At 37.1% G+C, this 24131-nt stretch overlaps 1 protein-coding gene across 1 annotated transcript in view; it reads right to left on the bottom strand.

Moving 5' to 3' along the window:
- The window catches only part of CSTF3 (cleavage stimulation factor subunit 3), a 68373-nt gene extending 56441 nt beyond the window's left edge, over positions 1 to 11932 (bottom strand). The window contains exon 1 of the mRNA XM_080816664.1: positions 11728 to 11932. Coding sequence (XP_080672790.1) covers positions 11728 to 11754 — 27 coding nt within the window. The 5' untranslated portion in view covers positions 11755 to 11932. The remainder of the gene's footprint in view (positions 1 to 11727) is intronic.
- Positions 11933 to 24131: the final 12199 nt, after the last annotated feature.

Genomic DNA, 24131 nt, shown 5'->3' with positions numbered 1-24131 from the left:
AAGAACTACTACTCAGCTGTTTGCTGTTGCATAAAACTAAAAATAATTAAAATAATCACATATAAAAGAACTGACTAAATAAATTGAGGGATTTGTAGTCACGAAAAAGAACAGAGCAGGGAAGGTCTATAGATAGCAACATGGAACTATCTCCATAATACTGGGTGTAAAAAAAAAAACAACTGGGAGATGAGCTGGGAAGAGACAGAGACAGACTCATGGAAACACTCCCTTCACAATGTATATACTCTTCTACTGTTTTAATTTTTACTATTCACCCAAGAAATATTTGCTCAATGCTTAGTATGTGCCACACATTCTTGAAGGGACACTTTGGGATACAACAACAAAGTCTTCTCCTTCCAAAGAGTTTACTCACTTCTTAAAAAAACAAACTTAAGAAAATATTTTAAAATAAAACCAGGATCTTAGTTTATAAGATACCAAGTATGAAATGTTAATGATAAAATAAGAAGTGTGATACAGGAACTTTAAGTCAGGAACTAAAAAAGAGCTAAGCTATACTTGAATTGCTTTAGTTAATCAATGCTAACAACTAGTGTTTCAAAGCAGTTTGATGGGAGGTCTTATACACTCAAGATCCATCTGCTGAAAATTAACCTATCAAATTAGGTAACGTATACCACAATCTGTAAAAGAAGAGAGAAAACTCAAAAGACAGTGTCTAATATTCAACCAGCAAAATCACAGCAAGAAGTATAAATGTCTCCTTGCTAAAGCCACTGCTTTAGTGACTGTCAACCCCAGCAGCACATTACAATCGCCTGGGGCTAAGGGGATTTTAAAGATGCTCAAGCCCCACTATGTAATCAATTAAATGAGAATCTCTGGAACAAGGTGAACCATCACTACTTTTACTTTTTTATCACTATGTATTTTTTTAAACTCCCTAGATGGTTCTAATGTGCAGCCTCAGGTGAAAACCACAGCTCTCCAAGGGCTTCCTAATCCTTCTTGTTTGCCTTAGAACTTTCCAATAGTCTATTGAAGCCTATGGGCTCTTTCTCAGAAAAAGCCCATAGGCTTTTTTTTTGCTTTTTTTTAAGTAGGCTCTACACCCAATGTTGGGTGTAGAGCCTCTTTCTTTTTTTCTTTTTTTTAAAGTAGGCTCTACACCCAATGTTGGGCTTGAGCTCACAATCCCAAGACCAAGAGTCACATGCTCTTGATGGGGCCAACCAGGGACCCCTCTCAGAATACTGTTCTTAAATACACAAAAAGAACTGTGAGAGACTTCAAAGGAAACCAATTATATTGAAATAAAATTACTGAAATATTTTTAAACAAAATTTTACACAGTAATAGATACTTAACATTAAATAACACGATCTAGTAATGAGTCTAGTGATGAGGACAATGATATTTGGAATATTTATGTCTAGTTAGTTATTGCTAACACTGCCAGTGTGGTTTCTTGCCTACCTTCCTAATAGACGGAAAGTTTCGATTTCAGTTAAAGATTAGTAAAAATATTTTCCTCCATCCAACTTCACAGAACCCCTAAAATTCTAACCAGACACCTGGGGGATGGGATTACAATGGACCTATGAACCCAGGCAAAGGATGCTGGATAGCAGATGTTAAAAAAATGCATTAATCACTCATTAAATAATAACCCCAATTCATAATAAGAAATATAATTAAATTACATAATTCTACCCAAAATCCAGTTAGAATCTGAAAGAACCACGGCTCAGCTCTTTTTAACATCTGTTACACTCCTAAATTATTTTCCCCTACCAAGGATGTAATTAAATGTTCGTAAAACAAACTATATAGATAATTCTCAATCAAGTGCATTAATTAACAAGGAAGCTAACCAAAGTGGCCCAGAATATACTCTGGTAGTTATGGCCACATTTAATTCCTACAACAAAAAGTCATTTATCATCATGAACCAATTGGGTAGCCAACAGCATTAACTCTTTTGCTCTCTTGCCTGGGCATATTTCTATAGGGCAAAGGAAATCTGAGCAGTTTTCCAGTATTCCACAAGGGGACTGGCCCTCCATAAAGAATGGAATAGTAGGGGTCCCTGGATGGCTAGTGGGTTGAGCCTCTGCCTTCGGCTCGGGTCATGATCCCAGGGTCCTGGGAGCGAAGCCCACATTGGGCTCTCCGCTCAGCGGGGAGCCTGCTTCCCCGTCTCTCTCCGCCCACTTGTGATTTCTCTCTCTGTCAAATAAATAAATAAATAAATTCCTTAAAAAAAGAAAAAAGGAATGGAATTATATTACTATTTCCTAAATTTACTGCTGGATCAGAGGAATAGGTCAGTTTAAGAAAATTTAGGACAAGTTTCCAGTATTCATTTGAAATGGAATGAGGTCAGAACTCTGCTTAGTATAGCCAAAGAACAGCTGTCCCATGGTTACAGATCCCCAAAAAACTTATTTCAAAAAGAAAGTCTATAAAAATCCAGCTTTTGTCTTTGGAATAAACTATCATCCCACTATCATTCTTTAGGGAATGTTAATGGGGAGTAGGTTGGAACTCCAAACCAAATGACCAGAACAAAAGCTGGACTAGTTCCCAAGGCATGCATTACCAATGGTATCAGGTGAACTGTGGGAATGTCTTTGATTTGCATAATTTTAAAACCCAGAAAAATAACACAACTGTATGGCGTATACAAAGATACATACCAATATACACTATTTCAAATGGGTACAAAACCCAGAAAAATTTTGAATAGATGATGTACTTTTTTTTTTGTACAGAGACACAATGTTACTTAGTACCTATCTCTAGCATCTGTTCTAAGAATTGTTTTTCTAGTAGTAGGGTACTGCTAACATGACAACTAATTTTTTTCTCTGTGAACAGTAACAAGTGTAAAACTGGCTAAAAGTATGAAGGAAGGGTAAATCCATTACATGCTGACCTTTTAAAATTTTCTTTTTTATAATGGCTTTTTAAAAAAAGACATAATAATATACAAGCCACTCATTTAAAGTATACAATTCACAGTAATTTTTTTAAAAACATCTTATCATCCGACAAGAACCACCCTAACAGCCATTACCTTTCCCAAAGCCCTAGCCCTACCCAACGACCAAACTACTTTCAGTCTCCATAGATGTGCAGGTATTCCATGTAAATGGTATTGTACAATATGTTATTGTTTCTAGATTTTATTGTTTCTAGCTTTTGAGTGTTTCCAAAGTTCATGTTTCATCATGTATCAGTATTTTCCTCTCTAATGCCAAGTAAAATTCCACTATACGGATAATCCCACAAATCCTACATTTTATTTATCTACTAATGGCTATTTGGATTGTTTCCCAGTTTTTGAGTGGAGTTCATTTTGTGTTTTTTACACACACACACACACACACACACCCCTCCCTACAGGTGAAACTGATAGGTCATATGATAATTCTATTTTTTTTTAAGATTTTATTTATTTATTTGACAGAGATCACAAGTAGGCAGAGAGGCAGGCAGAGACAGAGAGAGGGAGAAGCAGGCTCCCTGCTGAGCAGAGAGCCCGATAAGGGGCTCAATCCCAGGACCCTGGGATCATGACCTGAGCTGAAGGCAGAGGCCTTAACCCACTGAGTCACCCAGACGCCCCGATAATTCTATTTTTAACACTGAGGAACTGTCAGACTGTTTTCCAAAGTGACTGAACCATTTTACATTCCGAGCAACAGTGTTAAGAGGGTTCCAATTTCTTCAGATCTTCACCAACACTTGTCTTTTGATGATTCTGATCATCCTACTGGGTATAAAGTGGTTTTGATTTACATTTCTCTGATCATTAATGAAGTTCAGCATTTTTTTGATGTTCTTATAGGCCATTTGTCTTTGGAGAAATGTCTTTTCAGATTCTTTGCCCATTTTTAATTGGGTTATCTTTTCATTGCCGAATTGCAAGAGTCTTTTGTATTATGGATACAAGTCCCTTGTTACCAGATTTATAAAAAGTTTCTCCCAGGGGCGCCTGGGTGGCTCAGTGGGTTAAGCCTCTGCCTTTGGCTCAGGTCGTGGTCTCAAGGTCCTGGGATAGAGACCAGCTTCCTGCTCTCTACTCAGCAGGGAGCCTGCTCCCCCCACCCTCTACCTGCCTCTCTGCCTACTTGTGATCTCTGTCGTCAAATAAGTTAAAAAAAAAAAAAAAAAGTTCCTCCCATTAGGTGGGTTTTTTCACTTTTTATGATTAATCTTTTGTTATATGAAGCCAGCCAGAGAAACAGAATTTGACAAGGGCCTCACATACACTACACAGCATTTCAATGGTTCTCAAACTTTTTGTAAAAAAATTACTCTACATTCTTAAAAACTGAAGAACCAAACAAAAATTTAAAATGTGGCTGTATCTATCAATACTATCATATGAGATAGTAAAATTGAGAAAAAAATTTTAGTTCATTTAAAAATAACTTTATTTAAGAATATTTTCCAAAACAAAAAAATAGTTAGTGAACACAACGGCAGCTTTATGTTTTTGTGACACTTAAATGTCTGGCTGAATAGAAGACATTATCTGCTTCGGCTTTCAAGCTACTGCAGTATATTGTTCGGATGAAGTATGACTATATAACTAGAGTTATGAAGTATAGTCATATACTTAATGTATATGACTATACTTATTATGAAGTATATGACTATACTTCATAACTCTAGTTATATGGGAAAGGAAAAGCACTTTTCATTTAATTGTGGATAGCTCATGTAGCCTCCGAAAAACTCTAAGTTAAACTTTACTGAAACTGCATACCAGTTTCTATATGGCAGCTTAACTAACATTAGGAGGTGAGTTAACTCAGGTGTGAGGGGGGGAAATGATAAAAATGATTAATGATTGAAAGAATAAAATAATCTAATTTATTTTTCCCATCCCCACCAGGGAAGTGCAACTTTCACAGGAAAAAAAAAAAAAAAAAAAAAGGTAGTTCTCCTCCGAATATAGCTATTTTTGTGGTAAATGGGGAGGGTGTGATGCTAGAGGTCATACCTAAATTAAAAATCAGTGAAAATTTAATCCAAGGGATAAACAAAAGTACAGGGGAGAAGATGGTAAATTAAAAGATTTAAACCTATATAAATAGTTCTTGACCAGGGCCAACAGAACTAGAGGATGAATCTCTAACACGGTTTTGTAATGAATATTTCCCACTATTAAGGGTAATGACTGACTAAATATACTCCAGGGAGGAAAACCACAAAATACTATCAAAAGCCTAACCATCCTCAAATAATCTGCAGTTTTTCCTCCACTTATTTTATCAAGAATGTATTCAAAAACAACTTTTAAGGTTCAGATATCTTCAACCTCTACGTGGTTTGCACGTTTTACATAAAAATCACCCGTGGTACTTCTTTCAAGTGAAGATTCTCAAGTCTCACTTACAGAATCTGTCATAATAAGTCTGAAATTAAGATGTACACACCTATAGTTGTATAAAAGCACCTAAGTGATTATGATACAATGGGCCACAGACTCCATTTGGACAGACACTAACTAATCTGTTCTCTACATACATTTTCCAAAAGTTGTTTCTTTAAAAATAAAGTAGCATCAGACCTAAGTCATTCCATGTTTTCCCTAAAACATTAATAAAGCTGCATAAATTATACTATCTATGTGAAGTCTTTAGTCTCCCTTGGTAGTTAACCTTTATTCAAAATTAAAAATAGACGAGAGTGGCACTTTGCAAGATTATCTGCAAGTAGTAACTGAGATGATTCATATGCCTAGAGAATAAAGCAGTTTATGTGACAGGTGACATTAGGACTGAATGCCAGTTTAGTCCTATGTGTGTTCCTTTACCAGTGCAACAGAACTCTACCAGATTGTTTTTGGTAAATGAATCTGATTATGTATTCTGCATATCATCCCTTCAGCCCTTCCAGAGACTAAAAATCTACTAAACATGTAAACAATTCAAAACTCAAGAAAAAACAGGCTAAAGATTATTGGCCCAAATAATGATACTTATCATATGTACTTATTAAATCTGCTTATTAATTCCCTAGGAAACAAACAGCTGCAACTACAAATAAAAATCTGAATCTTTTAGAATCCAAAAAATGTGGCTTTAGACCAAAAGTAGCCAAGATATTAATTCACTAGATAAACTAAATAAAACATTAGCAAATCATCAGTTAGGACATAGTTTTGTCCTCCTGGCTTTATTCAGTATATACTGATTATAAACTATACATTAATCTAAAAATCTGTTAACTCAAATCCATTTTTACATCAATTCTCACTCCATTACTAACTGCCCAGCAAAACAAAACAAAAAGACTCAAATTCACAGGCAGGTCTTATCTACAGAGAAAAGATTTAGAGACAATGGCAGAAAAGTTTACAACTATGAACTGTTTTTGGCAATTATCCACTTAATAGGTACAAACACCTCAACACAGATTTTGCAAATCTGGAAAGTCTATCTGGGATGTAAGCTGTATTCCTGAAACTCCTACATTCTTAATGCTGAAGGAATGCAATCTCTCTTAACACAGCAACTTTCTACTGTACTTCTAAGGAAAATCAATACTTATATAAACACAGATCAGTCTCTCTTAGGAACAACTATTACCAACTAGAGTATTCTACATGGTCGAAATATTAACAAAAAAGATGAACTCAATTTTGGCTGCCCCAAACTGTTATACCGAGTAACATAGAGGAGGAGGAAAAGTAGGAAAGGCTATTACAGAAAGATTGTTAAAAACTGATAAAACTAATTGGGCCCAAATAACAACACATCGTCTAATATATATACCTGGCCCTCTCCCTTACCACCCCCACCCAATCCACTTTGGCTTTTTTTTTTTTTTAAGATTTTATTTATTCAGGGGCCCCTGGGTGGCTCAGTGGGTTAAAGCCTTCGGCTGAGGTCATGATCCCAGGGTCCTCGGATCAAGCCCCACATTGGGTTCTCTGCTCCCCAGGGAGCTTGCTTCCTCCTCCTCTCTCTGCCTGCCTCTCTGCCTACTTGTGATCTGTCAAGTACATAAATAAAATCTTAAAAAAAAAAAAAAAAGATTTTATTTATTCATTTGAGAGAGGGAGAGAAAGAGAGAGGCAGCACAAGCAGGGGGAAAGGCAGAGAGAGAAGACGACTCCTCACCAAGCTGGGGGCCTAACATGGTGCTGATTCCAGGACCTGGAGATCATGAACTGAGCTGAAGGCAAACACTTAACCACCTGAGCCACCCAGGCACCCCTCCACTTTGGGTTTAAAACTGTTTTTGATGGGCGCCTGGGTGGCTCAGTCAGTTAAGCGACTGCCTTCGGCTCAGGTCATGATCCCTGAGTCCTGGGATCCTGGGATCGTGTCCCGTATCGGGCTCCCAGCTCCGCGGGGAGTCTGCTTCTCCCTCTGACTTTCTCCCCTCTCATGCTCTCTCTTATGCACTTTCTCAAATAAACAAGTAAAATATTTTTTAAAAAACTGTTTTGATAATACCATTATCTTTTAACTGCTAGTAAGTAGGAATGGTTACCCAACCAAACCTTAAACCAGGTTTTGTGTTTCAACACTGTATGCGTTCATCTTTCATCTTAGTAAGTATATAGCAGGGAACATTTTTCATTATTTTCCACATTGTCCCAAACTTATCTTTCACCAAAAGACAACAATGATTTATGGTCCCAAGTTCCCCTCATTAAGAACTACTGATAATTATGCTTCTTCAGGTTATGCAAATTTTCCAAAGTGAGGATCACTGTTTACAACATAGGCCTTCCTAATCCTAGGTCGGTTATAAGTTGTTTTAAAAATGAAGTCTTATTTCTAAAAGATGAGAGCAGAAACAATTTTAGGGATTTAAAGGTTCATATGAATTGGCCTGGCTGAACACATTACTCTCCCTCTTCTTTAAAACTTTAAAAAAAACCCACTCTTAAGCCCAAATTATTTTTTTCTTATTTATGCACCTGTCCTCCCAAAATTAAATTCTATGGGAATTTCTAATGTATCTCATATAGCCTAAATGCAAAATTCATCCATTAATTTACTGAACACCTTTAAGTATCAAAACAGAATTTCCTAAATTCCTAGATGCAAGGATGAATAAATAAAGCAGTCCTTTCAACTCACATACAAACCCAGTGGAGGAACTCCACACAACAGCTAAATGCTGTAGGGGTACTGCACAAGGTAAAATGGAGCTAAAAAAGAACACGATCGAAAGTTGAACCAAGCGGGGCGCCTGGGTGGCTCAGTGGGTTAAAGCCTCTGCCTGCAGCTCAGGTCATGATCTCAGAGTCCTGGGATCTGGGATCAAGCCCTGCACCGGGCTCTCTGCTCAGCAGGAGCCTGCTTCCTCCTCTCTCTCTCTCTGCCTACTTGTGATCTCTGTCAAATAAATAAATAAAATCTTAAAAAAAAAAAAAAAAGTTGAACCAAGCACTAACGTGTGTGTATACAGATAATATATCCACAGACACACACACAAGACAAAAATATAGCCATAATTCCACACATGAACCAGATGTGTTTTCATTAGTAAGTAGAGAGGAACCTACAAGCACATAGTTTTGTCATCACCGAACTGGCAAAAACAGTAATCAAAAAATACTGATGAAAAATGCCAAGGTAAATTAAATAGCTCTCTATACAAAAATGGAACTTCCTCACAAGAGTTAAAAAAAAAAAAAAGACTACAATAAATCTTAGCAAGCCATCCTGCTTGTTTACAATCATTTCCCCATTTCAGAGGGCACAAATTTATAGATTCAGTACCAAGAAAGTAATGACCATCCGTTTTTGAATACAAAGATACCAGCAGGTTTGTTCAACCAAAATTTTTTTTTTGAGCTTCAATGTTATGACGCTAAATAAAAGAAATCTACAACTATCCTGCCATATTCTTTGTCCATAACATTCTTTGGCATCTTTCCAAAGCAAACGCCCCATTCAGAGTGGCTTTGATTTTTTTTATGATTCTTCAGTTGTATTTAGTCTCTTTTTGTCTATCATTTCAGCTCATTTTAGGAGCTCTTTCCTCTAAACAGTCACCAATTAGTTAAAAGGTTATTGAGGAACACATCATCAACCTACAGAATACTAACTGCAAAGGGAAAAATAATCCTCTCTCTCCAAAATAAATAAAATCTTTAAAAAAAAAAAGGAAAAAAATTCTTTACAGAAAAATACGAGCCAGTCAGAAAGACCAAGTAGAATTTTTAGAACACCACCATTCACCACCTCCAATGTAATAACTGATTTATTCAAGAATTATTAATTGACAAATAACTAGTTAAAAGGTTATTGAGGAACACAAAATCAAGCCACAGATTACTAACTGCAAAAGAGAAAATAATCCTTCACAATGAAAAAACCCAGAGTCATCACCCTACCCAAATAATCAAACTTAACCATCACTAATAGTGGAACAACCTAACCACTTGGCATGAAGTGCCTTTTGATGTAACATTATACCATTCTACTCAAAAATATTTAAGACAAATATTATCAGAGCTCTCAGTTTAGACCTAAGCAACCACAAAGCTTTCAGGAAATAACAAAAGATAAAGGGACAAGGTTAAATGATACCACACACCCAAAAATCAAATCAACCCAGAAAATGAGAAGTTTTTACTAGAAAATTGTCCTGGATTCTTCAGACAAACAATAACCCCGGGAGAAAAGGAGGGTGGGGGGACTGTTCAAGAGATACAACAAAATGATGCATGTAAACCCAGGTTAAATTCTAATAAAATAAAGTAAAAGAAAATATAGAAAAAAGAAAGAAAATCCAATGAATCCTATTTCTGGGATAACTGGGGAAATGTGAACAGAAACTGGGATTCAGAAATGATACGTTATTACTATTAATTTTCTTAGGTGAGAAAACGGTATGGTTATATAATTGCATCAATGTCCTTATAAAAAAGAATGATGAAATTTAAGGGGCTGAAATGTGTCAACTTACTTTCAAATAAGTATGTATGCAGAGAAAAAACAAGTAGGGAAAAAACGGTTAACAACTGCTGATTCTAGGTGAAGAATTGCATTGCTAGCATTCACTGCACTTCCAACTTTTCTCTATGTACTAAACTTTGCACGGTAAAACTTTTACGTTAATTTCTCTTCCTGTAAATTTTCACCACCACCTCTTCCATTTAAAACACCACAGTTCAGGGCGCCTGGGTGGCTCAGTGGGTTAAAGCCTCTGCCTTTGGCTCAGGTCATGATCTCAGGGTCCTGGGATCAAGCCCCGCATCGGGCTCTCTGCTCAGGAGGGAGCCTGCTTCCCTCCCCTCTCTCTCTGCCTGCCTCTCTGCCTACTTGTGATCTCTCTCTCTCTGTCAAATAAATAAATAAAATATTTAAAAAAAAAAAATAAATAAAACACCACAGTTCTGAAATATTCAAGGTCACGACATTTCAGTGTCTTTATAATTTTAGATAAATTTAAGAATTAACAAGTTCTGGAAACTTTCAATAAAATCTTAGGACATCACTACTCCTCAGCTTTCAAGTGACAAAATATGAGCCCATCTCAGAAAAACGGTAGGTATACATAAACAGATTTGGTAAAATAATCTTGAGACCTGAGGCTTTGCATTTTGGGGCATTGTGACAGCATGTAAAATGTAAACGGGCTTTCAGTACTGAAATCAGTCAACGAGCAAACACAAAATTTAATTTAGCAAGCTTCCCGACATAATGACATTTACAGTCACCCAGACCATTCAAGAGGAACTCCAACTTTGCCTCATCTCTGTCAACCTCCAAAACAGCCTCTACCTTCTAAGCTGGGAATTTAAAAAACAAAAACCTAAGTGTAGTTCGTTACCACGGCAACGGGAAATTTCAGGAAATTGAGGCTCTGCAGGTCTAGCTAGCCTCCATTTTAAAAACTATTTACCTAAACATACCAGGACTTAAATCGGAAAAACAAATGGAATGACATCTCTCATAAGGTATCGGTTTCCTCTTTCAAACTAAAAGGTAGTATTTACCCAAATTCTGAACAAAAAGCAAAAGAAACAAATCACTTTGCTAAATATCTGATTTTTACAGTATTTATAAGTCACTTACATCCAGTACTAAAGCAGACGCTTTTATTTACAGTGGCCAAAACCAATTTCTCATTTCCGATTTATCAAATTCTGCAATATTTGTGTCGCTTTAAAAACGAAAATGAAATGCGTACAGAATAAAGAGAAAAAGAAGGAAGCAGAAGAAAGCCACACAATTCCTGAATCTCGGCAAAACCATGCTCTTCCCCTACACTGCTTCCTTCTTCATTCGCACTGGCAAGAGACTATTTCCCCAGATGAGTTTCATCTCCGATTATTTCTCTAAGTGGTAACCTCTTTCTTGGTATATCGGAGAAATGGCAGAGGAAACACTGTCAAGTTTTTCCGAAAACAGCAACTACACGTTAAAGTAATCAATTCCTAACCACCCTAGTAACAAAACAAAATGGTATCAAAGGAAGGTATCTCACAGGAGTAGTCCCATGAACCTAACTAAACAGGACGAAGCAGCTTCCTGGCTATTGTGTAAATTAAATATTTGTTCTTATTAACGCCTAAGGCAGAGAAGCCAAAAAAATAACTTCAGATCTCAGATCTCAGTCAGCCCCTGCTCCCCAGTCCCACGTTGTCCTATACCCGGTTCTCCGGGTCCATTAGACCCCGATTCCTTCCTCAGGCGAACATGGCTGGAGTACTCGGACGAACACAGACTTGAAGAGAAGAGGTCGCCACGAGGCCCCACCACTCTCTTTCCTCACCTGCTCCGGGGCGCCGTCTCCTGACATGGCCTCAGCTGACTAGAAAGGGAGAACTGGCCCGCGATGCGAAGCTAGAAAAGAGAAATTAAACTAAAAACCACCCCAAACCAGTAAAGTTACCCCCTGCCCAGCGGAGCCAGACCGCCAACACGAAACGCCACCGCCCACTCAGATATGAATTAAAATGGCTGCGCCCCAGCCGGATGAGAAGAGAGGTGTGGCTTCCGCATTAACTTCCGGGGCAGTGGGCGGAGCTAAGGTCGCAACTCGCCAGTTGCTCGGCCGCGCAGATGCAGAGAGAACCCAGAAGCGGGCCCAAAGCCTGTGCTGACGTCACGACCCTGGGCTAGGGGCGCTGTTGCTGAGCTGGCTATAACCGGCTGGGAGGCGGGAAACTGTTTAGCCTGGAGGCTCGCGCGCCTTTTGGAGTTTAATTATCAAGCTGTGGACCCTGGTGTTTCGCTGTTGAAGCCTGACTGCCAATCAGTTTAGTTCAGGCAAACTGGCCGTTTTAGGGCAATGCTAAGTTTAAATGCCTTCTATATTTTAGAGATAGGGAATATATCGAGGTTTTCTGTGGTCTAAGCTAATGCTTTCTGTGCTTCTTAGGGATAAGAGAACAGATCGAGCCCATATTAATATGTACTGCCACTACCTCCTATTGTGTCTTAAGGTTTTAACCTCTGTAAGTACTGGGTTTTAAGCTCAGCATCTCACCATGATTCTTCGTATGCAAAGTGGAGGTAAAAGCAGTCAGACTCTGAAGCCAGACTCCATTCGTTTGAATCCTGGCTACGTCTCTCACTTGATCTGTAACCATGGGCAATTTAACTTTGCCCGTGCCTCAGTTTCTTTGCCAATAGATAGGAATAACAGTAGTACCCGCAATTTAAATAAGGTGTGCACGTAAAAGTGCTCAGAGCGTGTGTAGCATAGCCCAAGATTAAGTGAGAACAGGTCTCTTCTCAAACTAATTTCCAGTGCAAGTTCGTCATACTGTCTGCTTTCATTCTCTCGCGGATAGTGGCCTGCATGCCAAAGTAAACCTAAACTTTTCCCATACACACCTTATTCTTTTCTGTCTCCGTGCTTCTGCATATGTATTTCCACCACCCTTTCCACAGCCTGAATTCTTACCCTTCCAAGTAATCAGGCACATGAAGAATAATAGATGTATGTTAACACAAAGATGTAAATGTTTATTGCACCACCCAGCAATAGAAGATATTAAATATATTAGGAAACATCTCTACAATGGAATGTTATGGGGCCAGTAAACTGATGCTAATGTACAAAGACTGACAGATAATCCATGATATTGTTACCTGAAAAAGAATGCAAAAATAATGCACATTATATAGGAGACACACATACACACACACACATTACCTTAAAATATTAAAGATGAAAAGCAGTTATCTCCAGATCAGGTGTCACATAATTTTCCTTTTTATCTGTTTTCTGAGTTTGCCCATGATTGATTAATGCAAGAATAAATCTTTAAGAATAATATTCACAAACACACCAAAGAATAGCATTTGTGTTCTATTCTTCAAAGTTGGACTCAAATGCTGTTTTTTCCTAATATTTTTATGAAAAACTTCAAAGAGGTAAAAGTTCAAAGAATAATCCAATGAATGCCTATATCCCCAACACCTTGATCCAGTGACTAACATTTTGACGTTTGCTTTATATGTATGTATTTACATGTATAATACGCTTTTTGCAAAATAATTGAAAGCAAATACAAACATCATGACACTTCATCCAAAAATAAGTCAGTTTATGTTTTCTGAGAATGAGACATTCTCCTTCATAACTACAATATCATTATCACACCTAAGAAAATAATTATTTCCTAACATTATTTACGATTCAGTTTATAGTCAAATTTTCCCAAGTATCCCAAAAATGTCTTTTTGGAGGTTTTTGTTTTTGTTTTTGTTTTTTACAAATCAGGATCCAATAAAGTTTCAAGCATTGCATTTAGTAGTTTTGTTTTTTCAGTTGCTTTTATTCTAGAAATAGTCTTCTCATCTCTTTATTTTTTGAGCTTTTTATGAGACCTTACTGGTTTTCTCTAGGAATGTCCCATATTCTGGATATATCCCAAAGTATGCCCTAAAAGAATGATAAGATTCAGGTTAAACATTCTGGCAAGAAGGGGCACCTGCGTGGCTAAGTCAGTTAAACGGCTGCTTTGGCTCTGGTCATGATCTCAGGGTCCTGGGATCCAGCCCCATGACCTAGGCATCCAGGGATCCAGCCCCACCTCAAGTCCCATGTCAGGCTCCCTGCTCAGCAGGGAGTCTGCTTCTCCTTCTCACTCTCCTCTGTGCCCTCTTTCTAATAAATAAAGAAAATCTTAAAAAAAATTTTTTTTGTCGAGACTATGTCACGGTATAGCTATGTACTTCATTTTGTATTATGTCAGGAGATACATCAAACTACTAATTTGGTGCAAAGTTTGATCACTTGTTTGGGTGGTGACTATCAGTTGTCTCCTTTAGGTACATTTCACCCTTTGTAGTTAAGGAGCAGGTAATTGCAGAGTAAGGTGTTGGCACATGCTAATTTCCTGTTCCCCAACAAATTTTCACCATGGTTTGGTCATCTACTAATAAATCTTTCTTGAATTAATAATGAAATACTTGGTGATTAAATAAAATTTTTTTATTCTATTATTCCTTCTACATTAATAGAAAGTTCTGTGAAAAAGAACTCTTCCTCATTAACATGTAAAAACTGGGTAACTGCTTAATTTTTTCCCTTTAATGACAAATTTTCAAAGCAAAGGTTTTGATTTAATACCTCCTTCAAGTAGTAGAAAATGAATTTTTTTTTCTGGATTTTTCTCTTTGAGTATCATTGTGGATTTATGAGTTTTTTAAGACTTAAGTTATTTCAATCAATTGTAATCATTATTCTTCTGGGGCCAGTACTAGTCCCTTTATACTGGGTGACTGGATCCCATGTCTTTTTGACATGTTGCCATTAGTTTTGGAAAACTTCCTGACTTACTGGTACAAAATATCTTAGATTCACTTCCCTGTTACAGAATTGTACCCTCCCTGTCACAGACCTAGACTCAGTTATTTCTCCCAGGTACGTTGGTTCCTTTATTTTGGAAATGGTAATAGAAACAAAATGTGGGCAATAGATGTTCTTTGCTCCTGGGTGCCATTGTTTCTAGGCCTTTTCAGAGTTCAGAGATAGTAAATGTATTTTTTAAATTATGAGTTCATTTATTGATTTCCAATTCAAATTTAACAGATTATCTTTTTTTCTGTGTTGATTCTACATTTGTATCTCATTTCTCTTACTCTTGGTCCTTACAAAATATATTAAAAAGTTTTTAGATTACCTCAAAATAAAAAGCTTCTGCACAGCAAAGGAAACTATCAATAAAACTAAAAGACAACCTCCTGATAAAGGGTTAGTATCCAAAATATATACAGAAATTATATAACTCAACACCAAAAAAACAAATAATCCAATTTAAAAATGGGCAGAAGACATGAACAGGCAATTCTCCAAAGAAGACAGAGATGTCCAACAGACACACAAAAAGATGCTCAACATCCCTTATCATCAAGGAAATGCAAATCAAAACTGCAATGAGATATCACCTCACACCTGTCAGAATGGCTAAAATCAAGAGCACCGGAAACAACAAGTGTTGTTAAGGATGTAGAGAAAAAGGAACCCTCAGGCACTGTTGGTGGAAATGCAAACTGAAGTAGTCACCTGTGAAAATGGTATGGAGGGTCCTCAAAAATTTCAAAATAGAATTATGATATGATCTAGTAATTCCACTATTGGGTATTTATGAAAACACTAATTCTAAAGGATATATACACCCTCATGTTTATTGCAGTATTATTTACAATGGCCAAATTATGGAAGCAGCTGAAGTGTTCATCAATAGATGAATGGATAAAGAAGATGTGGTACCCACCCACACACACACAATGGAATAGTATTCAACCATAAAAAAAGAACGAAACCTGTCCATTTGCAATAACATGAATGGATCTAGAGAGCATAATGCTAAACAAAATAAATCAGTAGAGAAAAACAAATACCATATGATTTCACTTATATGTGGAATTTAGGAAAGAAAATAAATGAACAAAGGGAAAAAAAGGAACAACTTAAAAAAGAGACACTTAATTACAGAGAACAAACACATGGTTACAAGAAAGTGGGTGGTGGGATGGATGAAATAGGTGAAGGGGATTAAGAGTATACGTATCTTGATGAGCACTGAGTAATATATAAAATTGTTGATCACTAAAAAACAAAAAATTAAAAGTTTCTAGTGTAAAATACTAATACTAAAATATCAGTATCAATACATTTTCTGAGTGATGTTTAAGTCTTCTTTAAAATTCTTTTTGTCCTTATATTGTGTCATATTAAGGATGTTCAGTCAGGGTGCCTAGTACAAAAGTCACTTGAAATAATTCTTGTCTCTCTGAGTTTATGTGAGCAATTTGACATACAGTTAGTTTCAACTGTTTCATTTGTTTCAATTTTAATGTTGGATCTTTTTATCTGTAATTTTATTTTTAAGTATAAAAACCCCATCACATGATTCAAGAATCAAAACTATGTAAAGGGGCGCCTGGGTGGCTCAGTGGGTTAAAGCCTCTGCCTTCGGCTCAGGTCATGATCCCAGGGTCCTGGGATCGAGCCCTGCATTGGGCTCTCTGCTCGGCGGGGAGCCTGCTTCCCTTCCTCTCTCTATGCCTGCCTCTCTACCTACTTGTGATCTCTGCCTGTCAAATAAATAAACAAAATCTTAAAAAAAAATTAAAAAAAAAAACAAAAAAACCAAAACTATGTAAAGAGTTATTTTCAGAGTAATTTCACTTCAATCTCTAGACCCTCTACCCACCCAAACCCATTCCCATTCTCTATAGGTAATCATTTTTATTAGTTTCCAGTGTTTCTTATTACAAACATAAGCAGGTTTATATTTTGCCTTTTTTCTTACACAAAAGGTCTCCAAGTATACATTTGCTTTTTTTTACTTAATGTGTTGTGGAGGTCACTCCCTACTTTACCAGTAAAGATTTTCATCATTCTTTTTTGTTTATTTAACATTTGAATAGTACTCCATTGTGTGGATTACCATAAACTTTACCCAACCTTATTGATGGAAATCTGTGTTGTTCCCATTCTTTTGCTCTACAAATAATGCTTCAGCAAGTAATCTTGTACATATATTTTTTTATATTTCTGGATATGTATCTTAGGGGTACATTCCTAAAGCGAGATTGCTAAGTCAAAGGGTAAATAGACATGTAATTTTATTAGATCTAACCATACCCCCTTCCACCGGAATTGTGCCAGGTCCCTGTATTTATTTTTCCCATAGCTCCTTCAACAGTGTGTTGCAAATTTGGACTTTTGCCAATCTGATCAGTAAGAAGTGGTATCTCAGTACAGTTTTATTCGCATTCCTTTTTTTTTTTTTTTCTTAAGAAGTGAGACTATAATCTTTTCATATGTGTAAGGATCATTTCCTCTTACTCAGATCTGTCTGTTCATGTTTTTGCCCATTTTTCTCTTTATTTTTGGTCTTTATTGTCTTGGTTTTTTAAAGTGCTCTCTGAGAGCACCTGGGTGGCTCAGTTGGTTAAGTATCTGCCTTCAGCTCAGGTCATGATCCCAGGGTCCTGGGATCCAGCCCCATGTCAGGCTCTGCTCAGCAGGGAATCTGCTTCTCCCACTCCTTCTCCCTCTCCCCTCTGTCAAATAAATAAATGAAAATCTTTAAAAAAAAAAAAAGTGCTCTCTATGTTATAGAGATTCACTCTTTGAGTGTTGTATAGGTTGCAAATATTTCATCTTCATTTCTTGTTTTTCTTTTAATTGTGCTTTTAAGGATTTTTTTTGGTGGAGTGACAGGAGGTTGGGTGGGGGTTTTTGTTTGTTTGTTTTTGTTTTTTTGTTATGTAAAAAAATCGGTTTAATTGTTATGTATTGGAATTCATCAATCCTGTTGCCCTGGATTTGGGGACAAAGATAGAAGGGCTTTCCCCATTCCCAGGTAATAAATTCATTCATGGTTATAGTATTCCTATGATTTCATTCTTTCCATTTAGATAATGTTGCTAGAATTGGCAAATAAAAATACAGCACAATCAGTTAAATTTGAATTTCATATAAACAATAATTTTTTGTATAAGTATGTATCAAGGAGCAAATGTAGGCAACTCTATATCTTAACTGGCAACCCTACATTTGGATTTATGATCCATTTAGAGTTTATTCTGGTGTACATTAGGCAGCATGAGTCCAATCTTATCCTTGTCCCAAATACAAATTCCATTTTCAAAGAGTAATTTTTATTTATTTATTTATTTTTTAAAAAGATTTTATTTATTTATTTGACAGAGAGCGATCACAAGTAGGCAGAGGTGCAGGCAGAGAGAGAGGAGGAGGAAGCAGGCTCCCTGCTGAGCAGAAAGCCCGATGCGGGGCTCGATCCCAGGACCCTGAGACCATGACCTGAGCCGAAGGTAGAGGCTTTAACCCACTGAGCCACCCAGGCACCCCTCAAAGAGTAATTTTTAATGAAGGACTAGTCTTAAATAAATTAGTGGCAATATGATATTTTACCCATCAATGCTGTGTTTTGCATCTTTCAAAAATTAAGGAAATTTTCCTATCTAGCCAGCAGAATATCATCACATCTAATTAAATTAATAATTCCTTGATGTCATCTAATACCTAGTACATATTCAGATTTTCCAATTGTCCCAAAACCTTCTTCACATTTCGTTTACCTAAAACAAGAGCCAATTTAGGACAACACATTATGTTTGGTTTTTCTGTTTCTTACATCTTTTAGTTTAGGACAGTTCCTTTGATCATAACACTGATTTGTTGAAGAGATTAAGCCAGTTAGTTGTCTTTTTTTTTTTTTTAAGATTCATTTATTTATTTGAAGGAGAGCATGCACAATTGTGAGCAAGGACAGAAGCAGAGGAGGGGAGAGAGAGAGAATCCTCAATTAGACTTCCCACTGAGCATGGAGCCCAATGCCAGGCTCAATCCCAGGACCCTGAGGTCATGATCTGAGCTGAAACCAAGAGCTGGATGCTCAACTGACTCAGCCACCCAGGTGTCCCAGTTAGTTGTCTTAGAATGCATGTTCCACCTATGCATTTGTGTCCTTGCTTCCTTATGAAGTTATCCCATGAGTTTCCTGTTGCAGGTGTGGTTAAATCCGTTAAATAACATAAACCTTTATACTGGATTAGGTGGAGACAGTCTGATTCTATCATAGTCTTCTTACAACTAGAAAGTAATTCTTTGGAACCACATAGATGTCAGGTTCTTCATCAATTATTCACCTCATGGTTCTTACACTAATTGATAATTTTTGACTTGCTAATTTAAGGTTATTTTATTATCATTTTCTAATTATATGATTAGTTTTACATATTTACTAGCATTCTTTTTTTTAAAAAATATTTTATTTATTTATTTGACAGAGACAGAGATCACAAGTAGACAGAGAGGCAGGCAGAGAAAGAGGTGGAAGCAAGCTCCCTGCTGGGCAGAGAGCCCGATGTGGGGCTCAATCCCAGGACCCTGAGATCATGACTTGAGCCGAAGGCAGAGGCTTAATCCACTGAGCCACCCAGGCACCCTTATTTACTAGCATTCTTATGAAGAGTTTTCCCTTATCTACTGAGCCTACTTAGAAAGCAGGTTAAAGGGGCACCTGGGTGGCTCAGTGGGTTAATAAAGTCTCTGCCTTCGGCTCGGGTCATGATCCCAGGGTCTTGGGATCGAGCTCCGCATTGGGCTCTCTGCTCGACGGGGAGCTTGCTTCCCTTCCTCTCTCTCTGCCTGCCTCTCTGCCTGCTTGTGATCTCTGTCTGTCAAATAAATAAAATCTTAAAAAAAAAAAGAAAGGAAGTGATCAACCATGAGCCAGGCGCTAAGTCAAGTAAAATAAAGATTGGGAATTCTCCACTGGACTTAGCAATGTAGAGATTATTGATGACCTTGACCACAACAGTTTTGAAAGAGTTATGGGGGCAAGTACCTGATGAAGTAGGTTTAAGAAAGACAGAAGAGAGGAATCGAAGAGCAGCTTTGAAGGGATTTTCCTGCAAAATAAAGCAAGGAAAGGGAAGGGAGAACAGTAGTTACTAGAACAATCAGTCGAGAAAGAAATTTTCATTTGTTTTGTTTGTTTACTATGGATAGTTTTTAGTAAGTAGACAGAATTCACTGGGGGGGAAAGGGTCCATCCTCTGCATCTTGCTTTGTTTGTACAATCTGCCTTGTGAAGAAAAGAGCCCATAAGAATTTTTTAAAAAGTCAGTTTCTGTCAGGAGTCTCATCAGGCTGCCTCCCTACGAGAGACTACTTCTGTCTACCTCATTTTCTTTATCTTCACTGCCATTCCATTAGTAACCACTTCCCCTTCTTTTAAAGCCCCTCCAAAAGGATATTTCTTTCTGATGCTTCTTTTTTTTTTAATGTACTGAGATGTAATTCACATATTATATTGTATTATAGACATATGACATAATGATGGCTACGTGTATTATATTGTGAAATGATTACCACGATAAGTCTAGTTAACATCCATCAACACACATAATTACAAATTTTTTTCTTGCAATGAGAACTTTTAAAATTTACTCTCTTAGCAACTTTCAAATGTACAATATAGTATTGTTAACTGTAGTTGCCATGCTGTACATTACTTCCCTGCCGTTTATCTTATAACTAGAAGTTTATACCAAGTGTAATATTTATCTTCTGTTATAGTGGGAGAGTTAACAGCAAAATTGTATAGTGGTGGGATTGATACAGTAGCAAGTAAACCTAAGAGATAAAAGGGAGAGTTGTGGGGGTAAGAGAGGTGAAGGGAATTTGAATGCTACACATGGAAGGACTGTCTTGAGATAGAAGAAGCATAAATAACTCAACAGATGGAAAAGTTGAGTATGTGAGTGTGGATCTTGAGACATGGTTAGGTGTGTTGGTGAGAGTCTTGGGAAGTTCCCTTGCAATTACTTCCATTTTCTGGTGAAGTAGGAAGCATGATCACCAGCTGAGAATAGGTTTTAGAAGTGAGGATTTGGAGGTTCAGAAGAAAGGAGAAGGCATGAAAAGATAACGTGGGAGGAGTGAGGGTGGCTTGACTAGGGCCATGTAGAAAGATTGCCTGGCAACCTATAGGGCAAATCTAAGCTGTCTGGTCAAGAATTTAAAATGGACCAGCCAGCTTTTGTGTTTTGCTCCAGCCACAGTTCAGCCACATAAATCAAATACATATGTAGGTTAGGGGAAGACAGCTGCATTTAATCAGAGGTGTGGTTTTGTCAAATGAACATAAAGAAACAAAAGGGAGAAACATGAGTCAAAATGTATGGGAGTACTTGTAATGACTGACGATGGAGTTGAAACTGGGTAAGGAGAGGAAATGAGGACACCAAAGATTTGAGGACCTATGGTGGCATTAAAGATGTCTAGAAGGAATAAGCTGGAAAGATAGGAGGGAGAGATTAGAGAATGGAATGTAGAAAAATGACATCGCAGAGGATCCGTACTTACTGATAATGACAAAATCAAGGTTATGACCATAGAAGAGAACAGATGAGGTAGGTTGGAGGACAAGACCAGTGGAGGTGAAATCAAGAAATTGAACAATGTGGGTGTTGGACAGTTTGTCTAGGTGTAAACTGAAATTAACAAGATTGAAAAGTAGTACTGATGGGAGAAACCACAAGACAGGAACTAAAATCTTTCAGAAAGATAAGGAGAATATTTCCAAATATTAATAACAATATTGCTACCATCAATCACATTAATGAAGGAAGTCTAAGGTTTCTTTATAGCAGAGGTCCTCAGACTTTTTGGTCTCAAGATCATTATAAACTCTTTTTTTAATTTAAATTTTAGTTGACATACAGTGTAATATTGGTTTCTGGAGTGGAATTCGGTGGTTCATCACTTACATACAACATCCAGTGCTCATCACAAGTGTGCTCTTTAATACTCATCACCCATCTAGCCCATCTCTCCCTCTACCTCCCTCCATCAACCCTCAGTTTGTTGTCTATCATTAAGACTCTCTTAATGGTTGTTTCCCTCTCTCCTTTTTTCCTTTTCCTGTTTCCCATATGTTGATCTGTTTTCTTACTTAAATTCCACATATGAGCAAGATCTTATGGTATTTGTCTTTCTCTGACTGACTTAATTCACTTAGTGTAATACACTCTGCTCTATCCATGACTTTACAAATGGCAGGATTTCATTTTTGTTGGTGGAGGAGTAACATTCCATCATGTTTACATACACTACATCTTTAGCCATTCATCTGTCTCATCAGTCAATGGACAGTCGAGGTCTGTCCATAGTTTGGCTATTGTTGATAATGCTGCTATAAATATCAGGGTGCATGTACCCCTTCAAACCTCATTTTTGTAACCTTTGGGTAAATACCTAATAATGCAATTGCTGGATCATAGGGTAGCTCTATTTTTAACTTTTTGAGGAACCTCCAAACTGTACTCCAGAGTGGCTACACCAGTTTGCATTCCCACCGATAGTGCCAGAGAGTTCCCCTTTCTCTGCATCCTTGCCAACACCTGTTGTTTCTTGTGTTGTTAATTTTAGCCATTCTGACAGGTGTGAGGTGGTATCTCATCGTGGTTTTGAATTGTATTTCCCGGATGCTGAGTGATGTTGAACATCTTTTTATTTGTCTGTTAGCATCTGGTTGTCTTCATTGTGGAAAGTGCCTATTCAGATCATTGTAAACTCATAAACATTGTTGGGAACTATACAGAAATTAAAACTGAGAAAATATTAAAATATTTATTTATTAAATAAATTTAAAATAATGGTAATGTTGCAAGTTAACATATATAACATATGTTTATACAAAGCAACTGTATTTCCTCAAACAAGAAATAATTAGAACAGTGGCATTTTACAAATCTCTTTAATATCCAGTCTAATAGAAACAGCTGGATTCTCATATTTCTTCTGTTTCCAATATGTTCCCATGCCATGAAGCCTCTGGAAAATTCTCCTGTACACATGAGAGAATGAGAGTGAAAGCTGACAAACATTATTATGATATATTTTAATCTTGTGGATATCTTGAAAGTTCTACACACTCCCATATAGCAAGACATAGTACCTTCAGGGTCTTTCTTGGTTCCATACAAATTTTAGGATTATTTATTCTGGTTCTGTGAAAAAAGTTGAAGATATTTTGATAGGGATTGCATTGAATCTGTAGATTGCTCTAGGTAGCATAGACATTTTAACAATATTCTTCCAATCCATTAGCATGGAATGTTTTTCCATCTCTTTGCATCTTCCTCAATTTCTTTCATGAGAGTTCTATAGTTTCTGAGTACAGATCCTTTGCCTCTTTAGTTAGGTTTATTCCTAGGTATCATGGTTTTGGGTGCATTTGTAAATAGGATCAACTCCTTAATTTCCCTTTCTTCTGTTTCATTGTTGGTGTACAGAAATGCAACTTATTTCTGTGCACTGGTTTTTATATCCTGACACTTTACTGAATCCCTGCATGAGTTCTAGCAGTTTTGGAGTAGAGTCTTTTGGGTTTCCCCCGTAAAGTATCATTTCTGCAAAGATGAGAGCTTGACTTATTTGCTGATTCAGATGCCTTTTATTTCTTTTTGTTGTCTGATTGCTGAGGGTAGGACTTCTAGTATTATGTTGAACAGCAGTGGTGATAGTGGACATCCTGCCGTGTTCCTGACCTTAGGGGAAATCTCTCAGTTTTTTCCCATTGAGAATGATATTCGCTGTGGGTTTTTCAAGGATGGCTTTGATGGTATTGAGGTATGTACCCTTTATGCCCGCATTTTGAAGAGTTTTGATCAAGAAAGGATGCTGTACTTTGTCAAATGCTTTTTCAGCATCTATTCAGAGTATCATATGGTTCTTGTCCTTTCTTTTATTAATGTATTGTATCAAATTGATTGATTTGCAAATGTTTAACCAACCTTGCAGTCCAGGAATAAATCTCACTTGGTTGTGGTGAATAATCCTCTTAATGTACTGTTAGATCTTATTGACTAGTATTTTGGTGGGAACTTTTGCATCCACGTTCATCAGGGATATTGGGCTGTGATTCTCCTTTTTGGTGGTATCTTATTCTGGTTTTGGGATCAAGGTAATGCTGGCCTCATAAAGAGAGTTTGGAAGTTTTCTCTCCATTTCTATTTTTTGGAAGAGTTTCAGAAGAATAAGTATTATTTCTTCTTTAAATGTTTAGTAGAATTCCTCTGGAAAGCCATCTGGCCCTGGGCCCTTGTTTATTGGGAGATTTTTGATTACTGCTTCAATTTCCTTGCTGGTTAAGTCCTGTTCAGGTTTTCTATTTC

Source organism: Martes martes (genome assembly GCF_963455335.1).
Source record: "Martes martes genome assembly, chromosome: 10".
NCBI classification, from domain to species: Eukaryota; Metazoa; Chordata; class Mammalia; order Carnivora; family Mustelidae; genus Martes; species Martes martes.
This window is presented reverse-complemented; position numbering and strand designations above follow the sequence as displayed.